This window comes from Ranitomeya variabilis, chromosome 3 (genome assembly GCF_051348905.1).
Source record: "Ranitomeya variabilis isolate aRanVar5 chromosome 3, aRanVar5.hap1, whole genome shotgun sequence".
NCBI lineage: Eukaryota > Metazoa > Chordata > Amphibia > Anura > Dendrobatidae > Ranitomeya > Ranitomeya variabilis.
Genome location: NC_135234.1, coordinates 13,438,683 through 13,464,669, shown reverse-complemented (window position 1 = coordinate 13,464,669; position 25,987 = coordinate 13,438,683). Strand labels below are relative to the sequence as shown.

At 45.4% G+C, this 25,987-nt stretch overlaps 1 protein-coding gene across 2 annotated transcripts; it reads right to left on the bottom strand.

The window, feature by feature from the left end:
- Nucleotides 1–2,110: 2,110 nt before the first annotated feature.
- Nucleotides 2,111–25,507, bottom strand: ZDHHC23 (zDHHC palmitoyltransferase 23). Of its 2 annotated transcripts, none has more exons than XM_077293693.1 (5): nt 25,377–25,507; nt 24,007–24,257; nt 16,939–17,580; nt 3,670–3,837; nt 2,111–3,558 (listed from the first exon to the last, which is right to left on the bottom strand). In XM_077293693.1, exons 2-5 carry the CDS (start codon nt 24,156–24,158, stop codon nt 3,291–3,293), a joined length of 1,230 nt encoding a protein of 409 aa, XP_077149808.1. In that variant the 5' UTR covers nt 24,159–24,257; nt 25,377–25,507; the 3' UTR covers nt 2,111–3,290. The 2 variants fall into 2 exon arrangements, with proteins under 2 accessions (XP_077149808.1, XP_077149809.1); XM_077293694.1 differs by having other exon boundaries at nt 2,348–3,558; nt 25,307–25,418.
- Nucleotides 25,508–25,987: the final 480 nt, after the last annotated feature.

The following is a 25,987-nucleotide window of genomic DNA, read 5'->3' as shown; positions in this document are numbered from 1 at the left end:
AGAGAATATGCACACATTATTAAAGGGAACCGGCCTGGTTTCCTTTAAGTAATCTCCTGCATTTGGTCTCCTGCTATAACAATTGTTCAGCTATTCTGACATGAATCTTTAATGTAAGTACACCAGCTCGGTCAGGTCTCAAAGATATGATTAATAATAAATGATGTAGAGATAGAAAAAAATCCAGAACCATATGTTAAATATATCTCCTGTCTGATCAAAAGCTTATTAGGATGCTGCTCTATTCCTCCTCCATGCTTTACCCTGCAGCTCTGCTTGCTCACGGCTGCATAGTAAGTTAGGGCAGCGAGAACAAGAGGAATATTAGCACTGGGGGGTTTCATGCTGTGTAGGTGGGAGCAGCTATTATTCCCTGTTATCAGCCGTCTTAGGCTGTGAATGTGACACTGTTTACATCAGTATTTTAGGAAGTGTCGCGGGGTGGACGGTAAGGGTACTGTCACACAGTGGCACTTTGGTCGCTACGACGGCACGATCTGTGATGTTGCAGCGTCGCTTGATTATCGCTCCAGCGTCGTATACTGCGGTCACACGTTGCAATGCACGGCGCTGGAGCGATAATTTCATGACGTATTTGCGATGTAGAAGCCGTTGGTTACTGTGCGCACATCATATACAACCTGTGTCACACGATGCAATCATGCCGCCACAGCGGGACACTAGACGACGAAAGAAAGTTCCAAACGATCTGCTACGACGTACGATTCTCAGCGGGGATCCTGATCGCAGTAGCGTGTCAGACACAGCGATATCGTATGGATATCGCTGGAACGTCACGGATCGTACCGTCGTAGCGACCAAAGTGCCACTGTGTGACAGTACCCTAACCGGAGCAGATCATCGCTTCCTGGACACATTATATATAGTCAGGACCTGATATAAAGCAGCAGCTGCAGAAATCGTTCCCCCCCCCCCCCCCCGTCAGGACACGAGGATCTCCACCCGGCCGGGAAGTCAGGAAATGTCTCACTCCTGACTAATCCTTGGAAAACACTGTCAGCAACAGGGACGGTGCTGCATCCAACTGTAACAAACCCTCAGCTCTACCGTACAGGCTTCCTTACTTAGTGGTTAGTTCCATAGGACTACTTTGTGCAGTTTACCCCACGGGGTAGATTGTTATGCCCTTCCTCCTGCAGTGGACCCGCTGCTGGGTACAGATACGGACCCCCATCCTCCTGCAGAGGACCCGCTGCTGGGTACAGATACGGACCCCCATCCTCCTACAGAGGACCCGCTGCTGGGTACAGATACGGACCCCCATCCTCCTGCAGAGGACCCGCTGCTGGGTACAGATACAGACCCCCATCCTCCTGCAAGGGACCCGCTGCTGGGTACAGATACGGACCCCCATCCTCCTACAGAGGACCCGCTGCTGGGTACAGATACGGACCCCCATCCTCCTGCAAGGGACCCGCTGCTGGGTACAGATACGGACCCCCATCCTCCTGCAAGGGACCCACTGCTGGGTACAGATACGGACCCCCATCCTCCTACAGAGGACCCGCTGCTGGGTACAGATACGGACCCCCATCCTCCTGCAAGGGACCCGCTGCTGGGTACAGATACGGACCCCCATCCTCCTGCAGAGGACCCGCTGCTGGGTACAGATACGGACCCCCATCCTCCTGCAGAGGACCCGCTGCTGGGTACAGATACGGACCCCCATCCTCCTGCAGAGGGCCCGCTGCTGACCACAGACAGAGACCCCCATCCTCCTGCCGAGGACCCGCTGCTGGGTACAGATACGGACCCCCATCCTCCTGCAGAGGACCCGCTGCTGGGTACAGATACGGACCCCCATCCTCCTGCAGAGGACCCGCTGCTGGGTACAGATACGGACCCCCATCCTCCTGCAGAGGGCCCGCTGCTGACCACAGACAGAGACCCCCATCCTCCTGCAGAGGACCCGCTGCTGGGTACAGATACAGACCCCCATCCTCCTGCAGAGGACCCGCTGCTGGGTACAGATACGGACCCCCATCCTCCTGCAGAGGACCCGCTGCTGGGTACAGATATGGACCCCCATTCTTGAGCACAGGACCCGCTGCCAGCTATACACAGGGACCCCCATCCTCCTGCAGAAACCATGCACTTGGCTTTTACATGTCTGATCTGCCGCCGGCTTCGTTCTCCATCAGATCGATAGTAACGTGGAGAAGTGCTCTGATCACAGACGAGCCGTAGCAATGAGCGCCCCCTGCTCCTGAATCCTGGGGGGATACTAGGCAGAAGTAACTGGACCCTTTCACGTCTCACCTGCTGCAGCCATCACTTGTGTGATCCCACGTCCAGCAGTATTCCCCTCATATATCACCGGACAAATCTACGTCATATTGTTTATTTACGGTAATAGGCCGCAGTGTCCCCCCCCCAGGACCCCTCCTCCACCATAAAGCCCTGTTCACATTACATCCGAAAAATCCACTAAAAGGTACACAGTCCACTGTGGAAACGCTGTGATTTTACACTTTACACGGCCGGTATATGAGAAATGTCCACAATGCACGATTCTCATCCTGGAAAATCCAACATGGCCGACCCCAGACAACATCGGCTTCTCCTCTGCAGCCAGCGCGGCCCCCGAATATCGGAGATGGGTAACAGTATATTCCACAGAGTCCCCCCTGACTTAGAGCAGACGAGACCTGAGCTGCCACCTTCATTACACAAGAAGTTGATGAATCGGGGCCATAGCGCATATATTGGAAGTAATGTGAACAGGGGGCAACACGGACCCCAATGACTGAGCTGCAGCAGAGGAGGGGTCCTGTATACAACGGTGGGGGTATACATAGTACGGTATATACTATTACATATGGCAGTGTCTACTTGTGCCTCATACATCAGATTTAAAGGGGGGCTCAGAGATAAAAAGTTCTGCAACTTTCTCCTAAACTTTGGGCTTCGATTCTTCACCATTCAGATCTCTGCTTTTCAGCAAATGAAAATTGGTGGCTAGAAAGAAATATCAGGTCAGTGAAACTAATGTTTCCATTTACTGACTGGCAGCAGAGATCTTGACGAAGGCGAGGAATGGAAGCAACGTGCACTCAAAGGCCGCAGAACTTTTCACTGTACAGTGATTACTGTTTTGTTTTTACATAGGGCTGAGCCGGCCCTTTAAAAGGTTTTGCTGAATTTCGAGGACCTGTGAGATCCGCCATCGTTCTTTAGATGAGCGTATATATAAAGAGCACTTAGAATTTAGGCAAGGAAGGTGGTGTGGTCGCTCCCCTGGATAAGGCACTCCTGACGAGGCGCGGCACTCACACAACGTCCGACAGCTCCGGCTCCGACCCCTCATTGTCCAGAGACAGAAAGTGGATCCAGTTCTGGAAAAATCCCTGGCTGAACGTTCCTGTGTCCACAACCAGACCGCCGAGGAGGCAGCGGCCGCTCCTCTCCCGCAGGGCGATCCGCGCCTCCCGCTCCGTGACGTTGTAGCTGATGTTCAGCAGCTGAATAAGCAGCAGGTAGCCCAATCCGGCGGTGACAATGGCGCAATACCACACACACGTGAAGGCAAACGACGTGCTGGCAAAACACAGAACAGCTCACTGAAAGGGGAACTCCACCAACACCACTATGTATACGGGCAGGAACGGTGCAACCATCAACCAGCCCCCGAGTGATCAGAAACATTACCTGTAGTCATCATAGACTCCGGGGCAGTAGAATAAGGCACTGAGCACACTGCGATCCCGACACACGGCGCCGAGAGTCAGCGCCATCCCGTACACAGAGCTGAACTGGAAAACCACAAGCAGCAAAAGGAAGGATTTGTGGTTACGAGATCCAATACAGTTATTAATCCTGTAAAATAAGAACATATAACTGCTATAATACTGCCCCTATGTACAAGAATATAACTACTATAATACTGCTCCTATGTACAAGAATATAACTACTATAATACTGCCCCTATGTACAAGAATATAACTACTATAATACTGCTCCTATGTACAAGAATATAACTACTATAATACTGCCCCTATGTACAAGAATATAACTACTATAATACTGCCCCTATGTACAAGAATATAACTACTATAATACTGCCCCTATGTACAAGAATATAACTACTATAATACTGCCCCCTATGTACAAGAATATAACTACTATAATACTGCCCCCTATGTACAAGAATATAACTACTATAATACTGCCCCTATATACAAGAATATAACTACTATAATACTGCACCTATGTACAAGAATATAACTACTATAATACTGCCCCTATGTACAAGAATATAACTACTATAATACTGCCCCTATGTACAAGAATATAACTACTATAATACTGCCCCCTATGTACAAGAATATAACTACTATAATACTGCCCCTATGTACAAGAATATAACTACTATAATACTGCCCCCTATGTACAAGAATATAACTACTATAATACTGCTCCTATGTGCAAGAATATAACTACTATAATACTGCCCCTATGTACAAGAATATAACTATAATACTGCCCTTATGTACAAGAATATAACTACTATAATACTGCTCCTATGTACAAGAATATAACTACTATAATACTGCCCCTATGTACAAGAATATAACTACTATAATACTGCCCCCTATGTACAAGAATATAACTACTATAATACTGCTCCTATGTGCAAGAATATAACTACTATAATACTGCCCCTATGTACAAGAATATAACTATAATACTGCCCTTATGTACAAGAATATAACTACTATAATACTGCTCCTATGTACAAGAATATAACTACTATAATACTGCCCCTATGTACAAGAATATAACTACTATAATACTGCCCCCTATGTACAAGAATATAACTACTATAATACTGCCCCCTATGTACAAGAATATAACTACTATAATACTGCTCCTATGTGCAAGAATATAACTACTATAATACTGCCCCTATGTACAAGAATATAACTATAATACTGCCCCTATGTACAAGAATATAACTACTATAATACTGCTCCTATGTACAAGAATATAACTACTATAATACTGCTCCTATGTGCAAGAATATAACTACTATAATACTGCCCCCTATGTACAAGAATATAACTACTATAATACTGCCCCTATGTACAAGAATATAACTACTATAATACTGCCCCTATGTACAAGAATATAACTATAATACTGCCCCTATGTACGAGAATATAACTACTATAATACTGCTCCTATGTACAAGAATATAACTACTATAATACTGCTCCTATGTACAAGAATATAACTACTATAATACTGCCTCTATGTACAATAATATAACTACTATAATACCGCTCCTATGTACAAGAATATAACTACTATAATACTGTCCCTATGTACAAGAATATAACTACTATAATACTGACCCTATGTACAAGAATATAACTACTATAATACTGCCCCTATGTACAAGAATATAACTACTATAATACTGCTCCTATGTACAAGAATATAACTACTATAATACTGCCCCTATGTACAAGAATATAACTACTATAATACTGCCCCCTATGTACAAGAATATAACTACTATAATACTGCTCCTATGTGCAAGAATATAACTACTATAATACTGCCCCTATGTACAAGAATATAACTATAATACTGCCCTTATGTACAAGAATATAACTACTATAATACTGCTCCTATGTACAAGAATATAACTACTATAATACTGCCCCTATGTACAAGAATATAACTACTATAATACTGCCCCCTATGTACAAGAATATAACTACTATAATACTGCCCCCTATGTACAAGAATATAACTACTATAATACTGCTCCTATGTGCAAGAATATAACTACTATAATACTGCCCCTATGTACAAGAATATAACTATAATACTGCCCCTATGTACAAGAATATAACTACTATAATACTGACCCTATGTACAGGAATATAACTACTATAATACTGCCCCTATGTACAAGAATATAACTACTATAATACTGCTCCTATGTGCAAGAATATAACTACTATAATACTGCCCCCTATGTACAAGAATATAACTACTATAATACTGCCCCTATGTACAAGAATATAACTACTATAATACTGCCCCTATGTACAAGAATATAACTATAATACTGCCCCTATGTACGAGAATATAACTACTATAATACTGCTCCTATGTACAAGAATATAACTACTATAATACTGCCCCTATGTACAAGAATATAACTACTATAATACTGCCCCCTATGTACAAGAATATAACTACTATAATACTGCCGCTATGTACAAGAATATAACTACTATAATACTGCTCCTATGTACAAGAATATAACTACTATAATACTGCCCTTATGTACAAGAATATAGCTACTATAATACTGCCCCTATGTACAAGAATATAGCTACTATAATACTGCCCCTATGTACAAGAATATAACTACTATAATACTGCTATGTACAAGAATATAACTACTATAATACTGCCCCTATGTACAAGAATATAACTACTATAATACTGCCTCCTATGTACAAGAATATAACTACTATAATACTGCCCCTATGTACAAGAATATAACTACTATAATACTGCTATATACAAGAATATAACTACTATAATACTGCTATGTACAAGAATATAACTACTATAATACTGCCCCTATGTACAAGAATATAACTACTATAATACTGCTCCTATGTACAAGAATATAACTACTATAATACTGCTCCTATGTGCAAGAATATAACTACTATAATACTGCCCCCTATGTACAAGAATATAACTACTATAATACTGCCCCTATGTACAAGAATATAACTACTATAATACTGCCCCTATGTACAAGAATATAACTATAATACTGCCCCTATGTACGAGAATATAACTACTATAATACTGCTCCTATGTACAAGAATATAACTACTATAATACTGCCCCTATGTACAAGAATATAACTACTATAATACTGCCCCCTATGTACAAGAATATAACTACTATAATACTGCCGCTATGTACAAGAATATAACTACTATAATACTGCTCCTATGTACAAGAATATAACTACTATAATACTGCCCCTATGTACAAGAATATAGCTACTATAATACTGCCCCTATGTACAAGAATATAGCTACTATAATACTGCCCCTATGTACAAGAATATAACTACTATAATACTGCTATGTACAAGAATATAACTACTATAATACTGCCCCTATGTACAAGAATATAACTACTATAATACTGCCTCCTATGTACAAGAATATAACTACTATAATACTGCCCCTATGTACAAGAATATAACTACTATAATACTGCTATATACAAGAATATAACTACTATAATACTGCTATGTACAAGAATATAACTACTATAATACTGCTCCTATGTACAAGAATATAACTACTATAATACTGCCCCTATGTACAAGAATATAACTACTATAATACTGCTCCTATGTACAAGAATATAACTACTATAATACTGCTCCTATGTACAAGAATATAACTACTATAATACTGCCCCTATGTACAAGAATATAACTTCAATAATACTGCCCCTATGTACAAGAATATAACTTCAATAATACTGCCCCTATGTACAAGAATATAACTACTATAATACTGCCCCTATGTACAAGACTATAACTACTATAATACTGCCTCTATGTACAAGAATATAACCACTATAATACTGCCTCTATGTACAAGAATATAACTACTATAATACTGCTCCTATGTACAAGAATATAATTACTATAATACTGCCCCTATGTACAAGAATATAACTACTATAATACTGCTCCTATGTACAAGAATATAACTACTATAATACTGCTCCTATGTACAAGAATATAACTACTATAATACTGCCCCTATGTACAAGAATATAACTACTATAATACTGCCCCTATGTACAAGACTATAACTACTATAATACTGCTCCTATGTACAAGAATATAACTACTGTAATACTGCCCCTATGTGCAAGAATATAACTACTATAATACTGCCTCTATGTACAAGAATATAACTACTATAATACTGCCCCTATGTACAAGAATATAACTACTATAATACTGCCTCTATGTACAAGAATATAACTACTATAATACTGCCCCTATGTACAAGAATATAACTACTATAATACTGCCCCTATGTACAAGAATATAACTACTATAATACTGCCCCTATGTACAAGAATATAACTACTATAATACTGCCCCTATGTACAAGACTATAACTACTATAATACTGCTCCTATGTACAAGAATATAACTACTGTAATACTGCCCCTATGTGCAAGAATATAACTACTATAATACTGCCCCTATGTGCAAGAATATAACTACTATAATACTGCCTCTATGTACAAGAAATATTAGGGTTGAACAATTAATATAAATGTTCAATTCTCTAGTTGCCTACTCCTGGCCTAATGTATATTGATCATGTGCACTAAAGAAATACACCAGACACAGTCAGCTGTAACTCTCCTTGATCAATGTGGCTCAGCTCCAAGAAGAGATTTATTAGTCAAACACAATGTTATATATCTCCTGTAAGGGGGCTCGGTTAGCTCTAAAATGGGAGTGATCGGATGTATTCCATTGGTTAGTGGGTTGGGCATGAGCAAGTCTATGGGCGGATCCATGAGGTCATCTAGGTGGGTTGGTCCGTGAGGTCATCAGAGTGGGCGTCGCTGTGGGTGGATCCATGAGGTCATCGAGGTGGGCGTCATCTTGGATACCAGACCGCATGGTCTGGTGAAACAGGAAATGGCAGTCATCTTCAGTGTCTTCATTGTTCATATACCAGAGCACATGGCTCTGATACAGGAGATGGCAGCCATCTTAAGTGTCTTACTTTGTCTGAGGAAAACTTATGTAAGGTTAAACAATACATGTTATAGGTTGCTTCCCACAATTACCTTATGTGTTGAGGTTAATTAAGTATTTGATCTTATGGCTCTCCTCAACAGTCCCCCCTAAATACTTTATTAACCTTTTCTTTTATCTTGATCCCACCGTGGTTCCCTAACCCATCGATGTTAAGTGTTATTATGACATCAGAGGCTTCATGACAATATGGATGCTATAGACACCAGAGAATGTGTGACCGATTATGGGTATACTGAGGAGGTATATCGGAGCGTGTTACCAGTGTCCTCGGGACTTCCCAACCTGCTGGATCTATTACTCTCCAATCTCCCATCTCCATGGTTACTTAGAGTAAAATACACATGTGCGACTAACCCTGTTGTACACATCCTAGATCCGACCGTCTTGCCCGGGAGGGGGAATTGGAGTTTTCACCAGTTTGAGACAAGTTTTCCCTTGTGGAAAACCTCCCTTTGTAGCTGGACTTTGACAAGCAGGTCAGATCCTACTCTGTCCCTAACTGTCTAACAAGTTTATAATGTGAGAGATGGATCCAGGAGGCGCTCAGCAATCCTGACCGAAGTAGGAGTAGTCAGGAGCACTTGGTAGGGACCCTTAAATCTCGACTCCAGGAATGTCTTTTCTGATGAACTTCTTTACAAGCACGTAGTCACCAGGTTGGAAAGTATGGGTACCTTCACTGGAATCTGGACCTGGAATGGATGATAAAACTTGTACATGTGTTATTGACAGTTCTTTAGTAACAACAATTACATATTTTACAAGAGTATCACTTCCCAAGGCTAGCTGTTGTGGAAAATATTGACCCAATCTTGGAGGCCCCCCAAAAAGAATCTCGTATGGTGTGAGTTTAATGGGACCCCTTGTAGTGTTTCTGACTGAGTATAAGGCAACGTGCAAAATGTCTGTCCCAAGTCTGACCTCCTAACTGGCTTTCAGTATTTTATTTTTCAAGGTGCCATTCAGTGTTTCTACTTTCCCACTGCTGTGTAGGTGATATGGAGTATGTAAACCCAAATCCGCTCCCACTAATGTTCATAGTTCCTTAGACAGTGCTGCAATGAACGCAGGTACTTGGTCACTCTCAATTACCTCTGGGACCCCATATCTGCAGACTACTTCAGTCATCAGTCTCTTAACAGTCACTCTGGCAGTCATGTTGGTTACTGGATAGGCTTCGGGCCATCCTGAGAACATGTCAGTCACTACCAGTACATACTCGTACTTCCCTTCTTTTGGCATTTGAATACGAGCGATCTGAATTCTCTGAAAGGGATAGAGTGGTTTAGCCAAATGTTTCTGAGGCGGTGCTGGATTGCATGTTGCACACACAAGGCAGGACTTGAAATATTTTTGGGTGACTGTAGAAATTCCAGGTGCCATATAAATCTTTCAAATCAGGTCATTCATCCGATTCTTGCCTCTGTGGGTGATACTGTGTGCCCATTCTGTCACTGAGGGATACAGATTACGGGGTAGACCTTTGTGTTCACCCTCCAGACTCCATCTTCATCCTTTTTTAGTTCCTCCTACTTGCCATGACTTATTTTCATCATCTGATGTCTTGTCTTGATGTAGATGGATAATCCTCATAAGAGAGGCTTTAGTCCCTTCTTCAGTGTCTTGTGACACGTACACCGCTGCTTTCTCTTTCCCAAATGGATCCACAGCATAGGTTTTTGCTGTTTTGTCAGCAAAGAAGTTCCCCCTTGCTTCTGGAGAATCCAGTCTCCCGTGAGCTTTGATCTCAATCACTGCAACCTCTGAAGGTAGATTCAGAGCGACCACAAGTTCTTGCATGGTAGCAGCATGTTTTACAGGAGTTCCACTGGACGTTAGGTATCCTCTGGCTGCCCAGATACTGCCGAAGTCATGAGCCACTCCAAAAGCGTATCTTGAATCCGTGTAGATGTTGACCACCTTCTCCGTCGCTTCCTGACAAGCCAGCGTCAAAGCTTTAAGTTCCGCTTCTTGTGCAGACATGTGCGGTGGTAGCGATCCAGCTGAGATGACCTGGTCATGTGTAACCACGGCATACCCCGTATGGAATCTTCCTGTTTTATCTGCAAATCTGGAACCATCAGTGAAGAACGTCAGGTCAGCATGTGGGAGTGGGTCTTCAGACACGCTTTTCTGGGAGGCTACTTCTTCATGCATTTGTTCAAGACAGTCATGATCCTCTGAGTGTGTAGAGGCATCTTCTCCGAGAGCATCAGTATCATCCACATCCCCCCTGGAAAGAGGAAGCAGCGTGGACAGTTTGAAGATGCTGCAGCGGACAAGAGTGACATTATCCGGAACCAAGAGCCAACATAGGAGTCTCATATGATGCTGTACCAGCAGATGTTTAGGTTCCAACAATAGCAATTATGTCGTGTGGAGCCATTAAGAGAACTGGATGTCCTCAGATGATATCAGAAGTTTTGTCCAGAAGCATATGTGCAGCATGAACAGCTCTGAGGCAAGTCGAGGAAGCTTGAGACACAGAGTCCAGGCGGGCAGAGTAGTAGCCGATTGGTCTTGTTCTTCCCCCATGTTTTTGTGCTAGGACTCCGGAAGCATGTCCTGCTACTTCACTGACAAACAAGTAAAAAGGTAGTTGATAATTTGGGATTCCAAGAGCTGGTGCAGACTGTATGGCCTGTTTAAGAGCGTAGAAAGCTTCCACGGATTTAGTACATAGTGGAAACGCTGACGTCTTGAGGTCATCGTACAATGGCTGCATCAGCTTTGAGGCATCTGGAAACCTTTGGCAACAATAATAATTGATAGGTCAGCCAACTCATCCGAGGCCCTTGTCTTAGGTTCTTGGCAGAACTCAACACCAGAGTCCCATGTCTCGTCATGCTCCTGTAGAAAGGCATCGGCTGTTTTTCTGGATCTAGAACTTGGTTCAACAGAGTAGCAGCGTGCCGGGGTGTAAACTTGACACAGATGGTGGGCTCCTCAGACATGAGCATTGGCACTGTTGGCGGTGGCACCTGAGGCGGGAGTAGAGATGGCACCGGGAGTGCAGATGTAGTCCCTTGTGTATGAGGAGCCGGAGGAGGTAACAGTCCTGGAATGAGGGGCTCTATTTGGGCAGCTCCAGTATCATGGTGTGGGCTCCAGGTGACGCAGGCAGTCTTAAAAGCTTTAACAGTCCTGTCCTCATTAATGCGAGTTATTGCTGCACGAAGTTGTTGAGCACTAACGTCTGGATGAATAGGGTCATAAGTAGGGGTCACAGTGTGTATGATCATTCTACATGGAAGATTGCCAGCTTTAGTCACCGCTATGTCCCCAACAGCTATCTGACCACGTGACTCAACAATGATTTGACTGTCAGCTTGAATAGTCGCCCCTCCTGCTTCCACTATAGCTCTAGCTACACCTCCATTGTACTCTAACCGAGAATTGGCAGCATTAACAATAGCGTCTGTCTCCATTGTTGTTATGTCACCCTTTCCCACCACTAACAAGGGTCCCTCAGGAAGTTCCTTTTTCAAAAATAGGTTGCCACCATTCCCTCCTCTTTGTGCTTCCTGTGCTATTGGTATCCCCCTCCCACATTGAGCCCCCCCTTGATACAGTCGCCACCGTCCCATACAGGTGTGCGCTTGGCTGCGAGACAGCCTGTGAGGTACTGGGCATAGGGTTATGTAGGCTGCGTGAGAGTGCTGTTGTGGAAGCATTGGGAGGAGAGGCCGCTGCTTGGAGCATCTCATGTGGGTGTGCGGCTAAATTGGCAGTGGAAGTGACAGTAGAAAGGGTAGGTGCTGGGGACGATCCAGGTGGGAGGACTGCTGGATTCACAACAGGAGTGATAGAGGAAAGGGTTGGTGCCCCATTGGAAACAACAGAGATAGGAAACATGGGTAAAGCCTGTTCACTTCCCGAAGGAATATAGTATTGGCCGTTAGTGGTCATTACTGGGTAACAAGGATTTGGTGATGTGGCGTGTAGCCTTAATCTGAGATGTTCACCACCAGGAGCAGCACATTCGCCATCCACAACATGGCTGCCGTCAGAATTAACACCTTTGCCATCCACAAGATGGCTGCCGTCAGAATTATATTTACCACCAACAAGATGGCTGCCGTCAGAATTATATTTACCACCACCAAGATGGCCGCTATCAGAATTATATTTACCACCACCAAGATGGCCGCTATTAGAATTATATTTACCACCACCAAGATGGCTGCCATCAGAATTATATTTACCATCACCAAGATGGCCGCTATCAGAATTATATTTACCACCACCAAGATGGCCGCTATCAGAATTATATTTACCACCACCAAGATGGCTGCCGTTACATTTAGCACCTGGCTCTGGGCCACCATTTTGGCTGCTATCACATTTAACACATTGGCCATTAACAAAATGGCGACCATTACATTTACCACATGGCTCTGAGCCACCATTTTGGCTGCTATTACATTTAACACATTGGCCATTAACAAAATGGCGACCATTACATTTACCACATGGCTCTGAGCCACCATTTTGGCTGCTATTACATTTAACACATTGGCCATTAACAAAATGGCGACCATTACATTTACCACATGGCTCTGAGCCACCATTTTGGCTGCTATTACATTTAACACATTGGCCATTAACAAAATGGCGACCATTACATTTACCACATGGCTCTGAGCCACCATTATACGGTGGTGGCCGCTCACAGGATATATTTTTGTAATACACAACTCAAAACTCTATTCTTTCTATTCCTTTTCTCTTCTACCCAATTTCCAATTTTTCCTTTTTTTTTTTTTTTTATACAGACTTTCAGAGACTCTTTCTCCTGTCCTAGCAATAGACAACAATCCATTATCTTCTAGGATACCTTTTCTTTCTCTTTTTTTTTTTTTTTTTTTTTCCTAAGACAATCTTCCACTCCAGGGGCTGCAACCATCCCCCCTTCTGGCATTTCACACAATTTCCACTAATTTGCATGAGTCTAACGCCATCTGAATTTGGCTTAGTGCCCATACGGCAGAACTGCATTACTTTCTCCATCTTTCTATAGATACACAGTATATATATATATATATCTATCAAGATAACAAACACCAAACAAACAATAAGACGGGGGAGATGACTCAAACCTGAGATTCTAAAGGGAACTGGGTCTGCAGTACCCAGTTCCTATTGCTTCTTGTCACGTGGTCCCTGTCTGACTTCCGTGCTCCGTACTTTACAAACCAATTATTCCCTACTTTGTCAAATTGCTCCCTAACTTACCGGTCCCCGTGCAGAGTCAACTCACTCGATGTCACGGGGCAAAAAAAAAAAGAAAAACTATAAATTTAATTGGCCCAAACTGAGCCAACTCGCTCCAAGTTTCAATGAGCCGCTACACAATTTATTATGCCCGAACTGAGCCAACTCGCTCCAAGATTTACCGGGTCCCCCTAGGCCGAGTCAATTCACTCAAGGTCCTAGTCCTCTTGTACAGAACTGAAAATCTTATCACAGGCGACAACCGTATACCACAGACAAAAATTATTATTATTCTACACTTGCTTGCTTTCCTTCTTTAAAAACAAACCTGCCCTGTTCCAAACACAATGGTTCTCTTTCTGTAAACACTTGCTTTGTCTTTCCTAGAAACCTTCTTTGTTCCAAACACAATGCTTTTCTTTAACTACCAGTACATACCCTGTTTTTCCTGTTTTATCACTTGCCTGTAGCCCTCTGTAAACACTAACCTGCTTTGACTGTCCTTACACAATATTTCTTTTCTTTACTACCAATCATCTCCCCTCTTCACAACATGTAACAGGCCGTAGGCAACTAAAACGTGACGGTTCTTGCAATTAAATGACCAGCAGCGGAGATACCCTTTCTGCCGTCTTACAGATACCAAGAAAACCGGACACGGTCAGGCAATCTGCACAGGATACCCCGAAAGACACAGGTAAAGACTACAGATTATAAAAATCAGCAGACTTACCGTGTTCTGTTAAGGAGTTGATCAGTCTCCAGATTCGGGGTACTCAGTGCATCCAGCCGTTCCAGTCGCCGGTTTCCAGGGTTCAGGGCTCTTCCTCTGCTGGCCCCCCGTTGGGCGGCCAAATATTAGGGTTGAACAATTAATATAAATGTTCAATTCTCTAGTTGCCTACTCCTGGCCTAATGTATATTGATCATGTGCACTAAAGAAATACACCAGACACAGTCAGCTGTAACTCTCCTTGATCAATGTGGCTCAGCTCCAAGAAGAGATTTATTAGTCAAACACAATGTTATATATCTCCTGTAAGGGGGCTCGGTTAGCTCTAAAATGGGAGTGATCGGATGTATTCCATTGGTTAGTGGGTTGGGCATGAGCAAGTCTATGGGCGGATCCATGAGGTCATCTAGGTGGGTTGGTCCGTGAGGTCATCAGAGTGGGCGTCGCTGTGGGTGGATCCATGAGGTCATCGAGGTGGGCGTCATCTTGGATACCAGACCGCATGGTCTGGTGAAACAGGAAATGGCAGTCATCTTCAGTGTCTTCATTGTTCATATACCAGAGCACATGGCTCTGATACAGGAGATGGCAGCCATCTTAAGTGTCTTACTTTGTCTGAGGAAAACTTATGTAAGGTTAAACAATACATGTTATAGGTTGCTTCCCACAATTACCTTATGTGTTGAGGTTAATTAAGTATTTGATCTTATGGCTCTCCTCAACAGAATATAACTACTATAATACTGCCCCTATGTACAAGAATATAACTACTATAATACTGCCTCTATGTACAAGAATATAACTACTATAATACTGCTCCTATGTACAAGAATATAACTACTATAATACTGCTCCTATATACAAGAATATAACTACTATAATACTGCTATGTACAAGAATATAACTACTATAATACTGCTCCTATGTACAAGAATATAACTACTATAATACTGCCCCTATGTACAAGAATATAACTACAATAATACTGCCCCTATGTACAAGAATATAACTACTATAATACTGCCCCTATGTACAAGAATATAACTACTATAATACTGCCCCCTATGTACAAGAATATAACTACTATAATACTGCTCCTATGTACAAGAATATAACTACTATAATACTGCTCCTCTGTACAAGAATATAACTACTATAATACTGCTCCTATGTACAAGAATATAACTACTATAATACTGCCCCTATGTACAAGAATATAACTACTATAATACTGCCTCCTATGTACAAGAATATAACTACTATAATACTGCCCCTATGTACAAGAATATAACTACTATAATACTGCCTCCTATGTACAAGAATATAACTACAATAATACTGCCCCTATGTACAAGAATATAACTACTATAATACTGCCCCCTATGTACAAGAATATAACTACTATAATACTGCTCCTATGTACAAGAATATAACTACTATAATACTGCTCCTCTGTACAAGAATATAACTACTATAATACTGCTCCTATGTACAAGAATATAACTACTATAATACTGCCTCTATGTACAAGAATATAACTACTATAATACTGTCCCTATGTACAAGAATATAACTACTATAATACTGCCTCTATGTACAAGAATATAACTACTATAATACTGCTCCTATGTACAAGAATATAACTACTATAATACTGCCCCTATGTACAGGATTATAACTGCTATAATACTGCTCCTATGTACAAGAATATAACTACTATAATACTGCCCCTATGTACAAGAATATAACTACTATAATACTGCTCCTATGTACAAGAATATAACTACTATAATACTGCTCCTATGTACAAGAATATAACTACTATAATACTGCCCCTATGTACAAGAATATAACTACTATAATACTGCCCCTATGTACAAGAATATAACTACTATAATACTGCCCCTATGTACAAGACTATAACTACTATAATACTGCTCCTATGTACAAGAATATAGCTACTATAATACTGCTCCTATGTACAAGAATATAACTACTATAATACTGCCTCTATGTACAATAATATAACTACTATAATACTGCCCCTATGTACAAGAATATAACTACTATAATACCGCCACTATGTTTGGGTTACCTGGTCTGGCACGGCAGCCCCTCCACTTACCACACACAGTGATGGTCCAGCCTCTGGACACAGCTCCCACAGATTCGGCAGTGACCGCTCCGTGGGGTCCTTGGGACTTGGCAGATGTGACACCAGTTCTTCTCTGTGGGTAGACTTTCCTCCTGACCCTGAGAGGGGTGGTCCTCAGATTTCCAGACCCCACTGGCTGACTCAGTCTTGCCCCTTGCTGCCCCCCCGGGGCTGGATGTGTTCTTGTTGAGGTAGCCCGGAGCCTGCTTTGCTTTTGCTAGACACAGAAGGGTCAGCAAGAGGCAGCAGGTGATGGCCGAAAAGTGGCCCCAGCCGATGTGGCCCTTCAGAAACACCTCCTGCACAAAGTTATAGTACATGTAGCCCAGAGAGAAGAGGGCGAGGCTGAGGAACAGGAGGGTCTTGCCCTTGCGCTGGTGCGTCAGCTGATAATACCAGATCACCAGTATGGGCAGAGAGCTGAGGACCACCACACCGAGGAGAACATGAAAAGCCGCCACATGGAGGGAGATGGGCAGCAGGACCAGCGGGGGCAGGACACTCAGATTAACCTTCCTGGCACCGCGAATCCACGGGACACGGAAGCGATCAGACGCCGTCCCGATCACCCTCGCCAGGACCTCAGGCTGCAGAGACTTACAGGTGATCCATCTGGAGGAAGAAGAGCGGAGACCACGACAAGATCCACAAGAACCGGACCGAGGACACGAGGAGGAAGCATCAGTCACTGCTGACAAGCTACAGTAATGTAATGTATGTACACAGTGACTGCACCAGCAGAATAGTGAGTGCAGCTCTGGAGTATAATACAGGAGGTAACTCAGGATCAGTAATGTAATGTATGTACACAGTGACTGCACCAGCAGAATAGCGAGTGCAGCTCTGGAGTATAATACAGGATGTAACTCAGGATCAGTAATGTAATGTATGTACACAGTGACTGCACCAGCAGAATAGTGAGTGCAGCTCTGGAGTATAATACAGGAGGTAACTCAGGATCAGTAATGTAATGTATGTACACAGTGACTGCACCAGCAGAATAGTGAGTGCAGCTCTGGAGTATAATACAGGAGGTAACTCAGGATCAGTAATGTAATGTATGTACACAGTGACTGCACCAGCAGAATAGTGAGTGCAGCTCTGGAGTACAATACAGGAGGTAACTCAGGATCAGTAATGTAATGTATGTACACAGTGACTGCACCAGCAGAATAGTGAGTGCAGCTCTGGAGTACAATACAGGAGGTAACTCAGGATCAGTAATGTAATGTATGTACACAGTGACTGCACCAGCAGAATAGTGAGTGCAGCTCTGGAGTACAATACAGGAGGTAACTCAGGATCAGTAATGTATGTACACAGTGACTGCACCAGCAGAATAGTGAGTGCAGCTCTGGGGTATAATACAGGAGGTAACTCAGGATCAGTAATGTAATGTATGTACACAGTGACTGCACCAGCAGAATAGTGAGTGCAGCTCTGGTGTATAATACAGGATGTAACTCAGGATCAGTAATGTATGGGCACAGTGACTGCACCAGCAGAATAGTGAGTGCAGCTCTGGAGTATAATACAGGAGGTAACTCAGGATCAGTAATGTAATGTATGTACACAGTGACTGCACCAGCAGAATAGTGAGTGCAGCTCTGGAGGATAATACAGGATGTAACTCAGGATCAGTAATGTAATGTATGTACACAGTGACTGCACCAGCAGAATAGTGAGTGCAGCTCTGGAGTATAATACAGGAGGTAACTCAGGATCAGTAATGTAATGTATGTACACAGTGACTGCACCAGCAGAATAGTGAGTGCAGCTCTGGAGGATAATACAGGATGTAACTCAGGATCAGTAATGTAATGTATGTACACAGTGACTGCACCAGCAGAATAGTGAGTGCAGCTCTGGGGTATAATACAGGACGTAACTCTGGATCAGTAATGTAATGTATGTACACAGTGACTGCACCAGCAGAATAGTGAGTGCAGCTCTGGGGTATAATACAGGATGTAACTCAGGATCAGTAATGTATGTACACAGTGACTGCACCAGCAGAATAGTGAGTGCAGCTCTGGAGTATAATACAGGATGTAACCCAGGATCAGTAATGTAATGTATGTACACAGTGACTGCACCAGCAGAATAGTGAGTGCAGCTCTGGGGTATAATACAGGAGGTAACTCAGGATCAGTAATGTATGTAAACAGTGACTGCACCAGCAGAATAGTGAGTGCAGCTCTGCAGTATAATACAGGATGTAACTCAGGATCAGTAATGTAATGTATGTACACAGTGACTGCACCAGCAGAATAGTGAGTGCAGCTCTGGGGTATAATACAGGATGTAACTCAGGATCAGTAATGTAATGTATGTACACAGTGACTGCACCAGCAGAATAGTGAGTGCAGCACTGGGGTATAATACAGGATGTAACTCAGGATCAGTAATGTAATGTATGTACACAGTGACTGCACCAGCAGAATAGTGAGTGCAGCTCTGGGGTATAATACAGGAGGTAACTCAGGATCAGTAATGTAATGTATGTACACAGTGACTGCACCAGCAGAATAGTGAGTGCAGCTCTGGAGTATAATACAGGATGTAACTCAGGATCAGTAATGTAATGTATGTACACAGTGACTGCACCAGCAGAATAGTGAGTGCAGCACTGGGGTATAATACAGGAGGTAACTCAGGATCAGTAATGTATGGGCACAGTGACTGCACCAGCAGAATAGTGAGTGCAGCTCTGGAGTATAATACAGGAGGTAACTCAGGATCAGTAATGTAATGTAATGTATGTACACAGTGACTGCACCAGCAGAATAGTGAGTGCAGCTCTGGAGGATAATACAGGATGTAACTCAGGATCAGTAATGTAATGTATGTACACAGTGACTGCACCAGCAGAATAGTGAGTGCAGCTCTGGAGTACAATACAGGAGGTAACTCAGGATCAGTAATGTAATGTATGTACACAGTGACTGCACCAGCAGAATAGTGAGTGCAGCTCTGGTGTATAATACAGGATGTAACTCAGGATCAGTAATGTATGGGCACAGTGACTGCACCAGCAGAATAGTGAGTGCAGCTCTGGAGTATAATACAGGAGGTAACTCAGGATCAGTAATGTAATGTATGTACACAGTGACTGCACCAGCAGAATAGTGAGTGCAGCTCTGGAGTATAATGCAGAATGTAACTCAGGATCAGTAATGTATTGTATGTACACAGTGACTGCACCAGCAGAATAGTGAGTGCAGCTCTGGAGTATAATACAGGAGGTAACTCAGGATCAGTAATGTAATGTATGTACACAGTGACTGCTCCAGCAGAATAGTGAGTGCTGCTCTGGAGTATAATACAGGATGTAACTCAGGATCAGTAATGCAATGTATGTACACAGTGACTGCACCAGCAGAATAGTGAGTGCAGCTCTGGAGTATAATACAGGATGTAACTCAGGATCAGTAATGTTATTATTATTATTATTATTATTATTTATTGTTATAGCGCCATTTATTCCATGGCGCTTTACAAGTGAGGAGGGGTATACATAATAACAAGTACAATAATCTTGAACAATACAAGTCATAACTGGTACAGGAGGAGAGAGGACCCTGCCCGCGAAGGCTCACAATCTACAAGGGATGGGTGAGAATACAGTAGGTGAGGGTAGAGCTGGTCATGCAGCGGTTTGGTCGATCGGTGGTTACTGCAGGTTGTAGGCTTGTCGGAAGAGGTGGGTCTTCAGATTCTTTTTGAAGGTTTCGATGGTGGGCGAGAGTCTGATGTGTTGTGGTAGAGGGTTTCAGAGTAGGGGTGATACGCGAGAGAAATCTTGTATACGATTGTGGGAAGAGGAGATAAGAGGGGAGTAGAGAAGGAGATCTTGTGAGGATCAGAGGTTGCGTGTAGGTAAGTACCGGGAGACGAGGTCACAGATGTATGGAGGAGACAGGTTGTGGATGGCTTTGTATGTCATGGTTAGGGTTTTGTACTGGAGTCTCTGGGCAATGGGGAGCCAGTGAAGGGATTGACAGAGGGGAGAGGCCGGGGAATAGCGGGGGGACAGGTGGATTAGTCGGGCAGCAGAGTTTAGAATAGATTGGAGGGGTGCGAGAGTGTTTGAGGGGAGGCCACAGAGCAGAAGGTTGCAGTAGTCAAGGCGAGAGATGATGAGGGCATGGACTAGGGTTTTTGCAGATTCTTGGTTGAGGAATGAACGGATTCGTGCAATATTTTTGAGTTGAAGTCGGCAGGAAGTGGAAAGGGCTTGGATATGTGGTTTGAAGGAGAGATCAGCGTCAAGGATTACCCCGAGGCAGCGAGCTTGTGGGACTGGGGAGAGTGGGCAGCCATGTACTGTAATGGATAGGTTCGTTGGGGGGGTCGCGTGAGATGGGGGAAAGATGATGAATTCTGTTTTGTCCATGTTAAGTTTCAGAAATCTAGCGGAGAAGAAGGATGAAATAGTGGACAGACATTGAGGGATTCTGGTTAGTAGGGAGGTGATATCTGGTCCAGAGATGTAGATCTGTGTGTCATCAGCATAGAGGTGATACTGAAAGCCATGAGATTCTATGAGCTGTCCCAGGCCAAAGGTGTAAATAGAGAAGAGCAGGGGCCCTAGGACTGAACCTTGTGGGACTCCGACAGATAGGGGGCGAGGTGAGGAGGTGGTGTGTGAGTGGGAGACGCTGAATGTCCGGTCTGTTAGGTATGACGAGATCCAGGATAGGGCCAAGTCTGTGATGCCAAGGGATGAGAGGGTCTGTAATAATAGGGAATGGTCCACTGTGTCAAAGGCAGCCGACAGGTCGAGGAGGAGGAGGAGGACAGAGTAGTGTCGCTTGCTCTTGGCAGTTAAGAGGTCATTGGTGACCTTAGATAAGGCAGTTTCAGTGGAATGGTGTGACCGGAAGCCAGATTGTAAGCGGTCAAAGAGGGAGCAAGAAGAGAGATGGGAGGACAGTTCAAGGTAGACGTGTTGTTCCAGTAGTTTTGAGGCATAGGGGAGAAGTGATATAGGGCGATAGCTAGATACAGAGGATGGGTCAAGAGAGGGCTTTTTGAGGATAGGTGTGATGGAGGCATGTTTAAAGCTTGAGGGGAAAACACCAGTTGTTAGTGATAGGTTGAAGAGATGGGTTAGGGTTGGGATGAAGATTGTGGTGAGGTTTGGGATGAGGTGGGATGGGAGCGGGTCAAGTGCACAGGTGGTGAGATGCGATCTTGAGAGTAGAGTGGCGAGTTGATCTTCTGTAATGGTGGAGTAGTTGGTTTTGGAGGTGGAGGGTAGGGAAGTTGGGAGGAAGGGCTCTGGGGCTTGTTGACCAAAACTGTCTCTGATGCTATCAATCTTCTGCTTGAAGAATGAGGCAAAGTCTTCAGCTGAGATAAGTGGGGAGGGAGGAGGTGCTGGGGACGGAGGAGAGAATTGAAGGTGTTGAATAACTGTTTAGGGTTGTGAGACAGGGAGGATATGAGAGATGAGAAGTAGGTTTGTTTAGCTGTGGCGAGTGTGGTCTTGAAAGTAGTGAGGGACTGTTTGAATGCGATTAAGTGGTCGTTGGAGTGGGATCTTTTCCATCTGCGCTCAGCAGCCCTGGAAGCTCGCCTCAGTTCCTTGGTCAGGCTGGTGTGCCAGGGCTGTCTGTTGATTTTGCGAGCTTTGGTATGTGTAAGTGGGGCAGCAGATTCCAAAGCTACAGCTATTGTGGTGTTATATAGAGCGGCAGCGTCATCCGCATTGTGTATGGAACTTATGTCAGTGAGAGGTAGGAGGGATTCAGAGAATGAATGTAGGTCAAGATGTTTAAGATTTCTGCGAGGGTGTGAAAGTTTGTGGGGTGGGGACTCTAGACATGGAGTGGAGAGAGATGAGAATGTGAGAAGGTTGTGGTCAGAGAGAGGAAGAGGTGAGTTAGAGAGGTTAGATAGGGAGCAGAGGCGGGTGAAGATGAGGTCCAGTGTGTGACCATCTTTGTGAGTGGCTGCAGAAGACCATTGAGTGAGGCCGAAGGAGGAAGAGAGAGATAGAAGTTTAGTGGCAGCTGAGAGGGAAGTGTCAATGGGTATGTTGAAATCGCCCATGATGATAGTGGGGATGTCTGCAGAAAGGAAATGAAGTAGCCAGGTGGTGAAGTGGTCAAAGAAGATGGTGGCTGGCCCTGGGGGGCGGTAAATGACAGCCAGTTGGAGGTTGGAGGGGGAGTAGATGCGCACAGAGTGCACCTCATGTGCAATGTATGTATATACAGAGTGCAATGTACAAAGAGTGCAATGTATGTATATAGTGAGTGCAGCTCTGGAGTATAATACAGGATGTAACTCAGGATCAGTAATGCAATGTATGTACACAGTGACTGCACCAGCAGAATAGTGAGTGCAGCTCTGGAGTATAATACAGGATGTAACTCATGATCAGTAATGTAATGTATGTACACAGTGACTGCACCGGCAGAATAGTGAGTGCAGCTCTGAGGTATAATACAGGATGTAACTCAGGATCAGTAATGTAATGTATGTACACAGTGACTGCACCAGCAGAATAGTGAGTGCAGCTGTGGGGTATAATACAGGAGGTAACTCAGGATCAGTAATGTAATGTATGTACACAGTGACTGCACCAGCAGAATAGTGAGTGCAGCTCTGGAGTATAATACAGGATGTAACTCATGATCAGTAATGTAATGTATGTACACAGTGACTGCACCGGCAGAATAGTGAGTGCAGCTCTGGGGTATAATACAGGAGGTAACTCAGGATCAGTAATGTAATGTATGTACACAGTGACTGCACCGGCAGAATAGTGAGTGCAGCTCTGGAGTATAATACAGGATGTAACTCATGATCAGTAATGTAATGTATGTACACAGTGACTGCACCAGCAGAATAGTGAGTGCAGCTCTGGGGCACAATTCAGGCAATAGCCCATGAGCTCGTTTTCTCTATTTTGGAGTTGTCTTTTATGAAGTGATTATGAGTCTTTCCTCGCAATCAGGACCTTACACTTGTGATGTGCCCACCTTGGGTTCTGCTGTTGGGGGGCCGCGCTGTGTGGGTGCCTCTCACCTGTCACAGACTTCGTCCAGGTCCTCGCAGTCACACAGACAGGCGGCCAGGTGACTCCTCTCGCCCTTCTGATTGATGTACTCACAGCAGCACAGAACGTCATCAGCCTCTCGCCCACCTCGGGTCGCCCTCTTTTTCCTGACTCCGTTCATTGCTGCTTCATTTGCTATAGAGGCCAAACGTCAAACATCTGGAGGGCGCAGCGGGCACCCGAGGGTCGCATCATCGGACGGAGCGCCCCCTACTGGTCACTGAAAAATAAGGTAAGTGAAGACTGAGCAATCAGCCGCCTTGTATCAGACCCCCTTCATCTCAGACCTATAACCCCCTTCTTGCTCCAGACACCAGGGTCACCCCCCTCCTCGCACCAGACCCCGGGGTCGCCCCCTCCTCCCTCCAGACCACCGGGGTCGCCCCCTCCTCCCTCCAGACCCCGGGGTCGCCCCCGACTCCAGGGTCGCCCCCTCCTTGCTCCAGACCCCAGGGTCACCCCCCGCCTCCCACCAGACCCCGGGATCCCCCCCTCCTCCCACCAGACCCCGGGGTCGCCCCCTCCTCCCACCAGACCCCGGGATCGCCCCCTCCTCCCACCAGACCCCGGGGTCGCCCCCTCCTCCCACCAGACCCCGGGGTCGCCCCCTCCTCCCACCAGACCCCGGGGTCGCCCCCCTCCCTCCTCCCACCAGACCCCGGGGTCGCCCCCTCCTCCCACCAGACCCCGGGGTCGCCCCCTCCTCCCACCAGACCCCGGGGTCGCCCCCCTCCTCCCACCAGACCCCGGGGTCGCCCCCCTCCTCCCACCAGACCCCGGGGTCGCCCCCTCCTCCCACCAGACCCCGGGGTCGCCCCCCTCCTCCCACCAGACCCCGGGGTCGCCCCCTCCTCCCACCAGACCCCGGGGTCGCCCCCTCCTCCCACCAGACCCCGGGGTCGCCCCCTCCTCCCACCAGACCCCGGGGTCGCCCCCCTCCCTCCTCCCACCAGACCCCGGGGTCGCCCCCCTCCCTCCTCCCACCAGACCCCGGGGTCGCCCCCCTCCCTCCTCCCACCAGACCCCGGGGTCGCCCCCCTCCCTCCTCCCACCAGACCCCGGGGTCGCCCCCCTCCTCCCACCAGACCCCGGGGTCGCCCCCCTCCCTCCTCCCACCAGACCCCGGGGTCGCCCCCCTCCCTCCTCCCACCAGACCCCGGGGTCGCCCCCCTCCTCCCACCAGACCCCGGGGTCGCCCCCCTCCTCCCACCAGACCCCGGGGTCGCCCCCGCCTCGCCCCGGACCCCCACGAAACTCCCGTGACTTCACTTGTCAGCCTCTCCCGGTACTGAGGGCCGCCCTTCCCTGTGTAGTCGCTCTCCTCCCGTCTCCCGGTTACCTGTCACCTGCGTCTCGTCTCCAGCTTTCCTTTCCTTACAGTGAGCAACAGCAACAGCTGAGGGGCGTGTCCACACTTCCATGTTCAGCCCCGCCCACATCACATGATCGGAGACATTAACTGTGTGCTGCCCGCGGAGCCTGCTAGCCTGTCCCAGGCAGCGCTGACACACGGGGTCACTGTCCACCATCTGCCGGGTGGGGGCGCCCTGTGTCACCGCGGATGTCGGGCTCTGCCTGCGCCCTCTGTACACACCTGTATATGGCGGGACACCCGCAGGCCGCACAGCCGTGCACTCCTCCGTGTTGGGTGTACCAATATGGCGGCTGCAGCATACTTTCACAAGTTTTCCATCCACCTCTTCCTCTTGTCCTGAGGACAATTATGGAGGAGAAGGTCAAAGTGATTGTGATCCTTCATCATGAGCCCAGAAATCCTAATATCTGCTGACAATTTGTGGATTCTTGCACAGAAAGGAGTCCATCATCCCAACCTGGACTGGCTTCACTGCTGGCCTGGAGGCTGAGGGAGGAGATGGAGGTCCCTCAGGAGAAGTAGAGATGTTCATCATGTCTGGAATATTCCCTCCTCAGGAGATGGCCTATGTGAGA

Excerpts from the sequence above, each read along its gene's own strand:
- ZDHHC23 (XM_077293693.1), bottom strand. The coding sequence starts at position 24,158 with ATGAACGGAGTCAGGAAAAAGAGGGCGACCCGAGGTGGGCGAGAGGCT. Across the intron at positions 3,838-16,938 it reads CTGGACCATCACTGTGTGTG|GATTAATAACTGTATTGGAT; the intron begins GTAAGTGGAGGG and ends CTTATTTTACAG. Across the intron at positions 3,559-3,669 it reads GGAGTCTATGATGACTACAG|CACGTCGTTTGCCTTCACGT; the intron begins GTAATGTTTCTG and ends GTGTTTTGCCAG.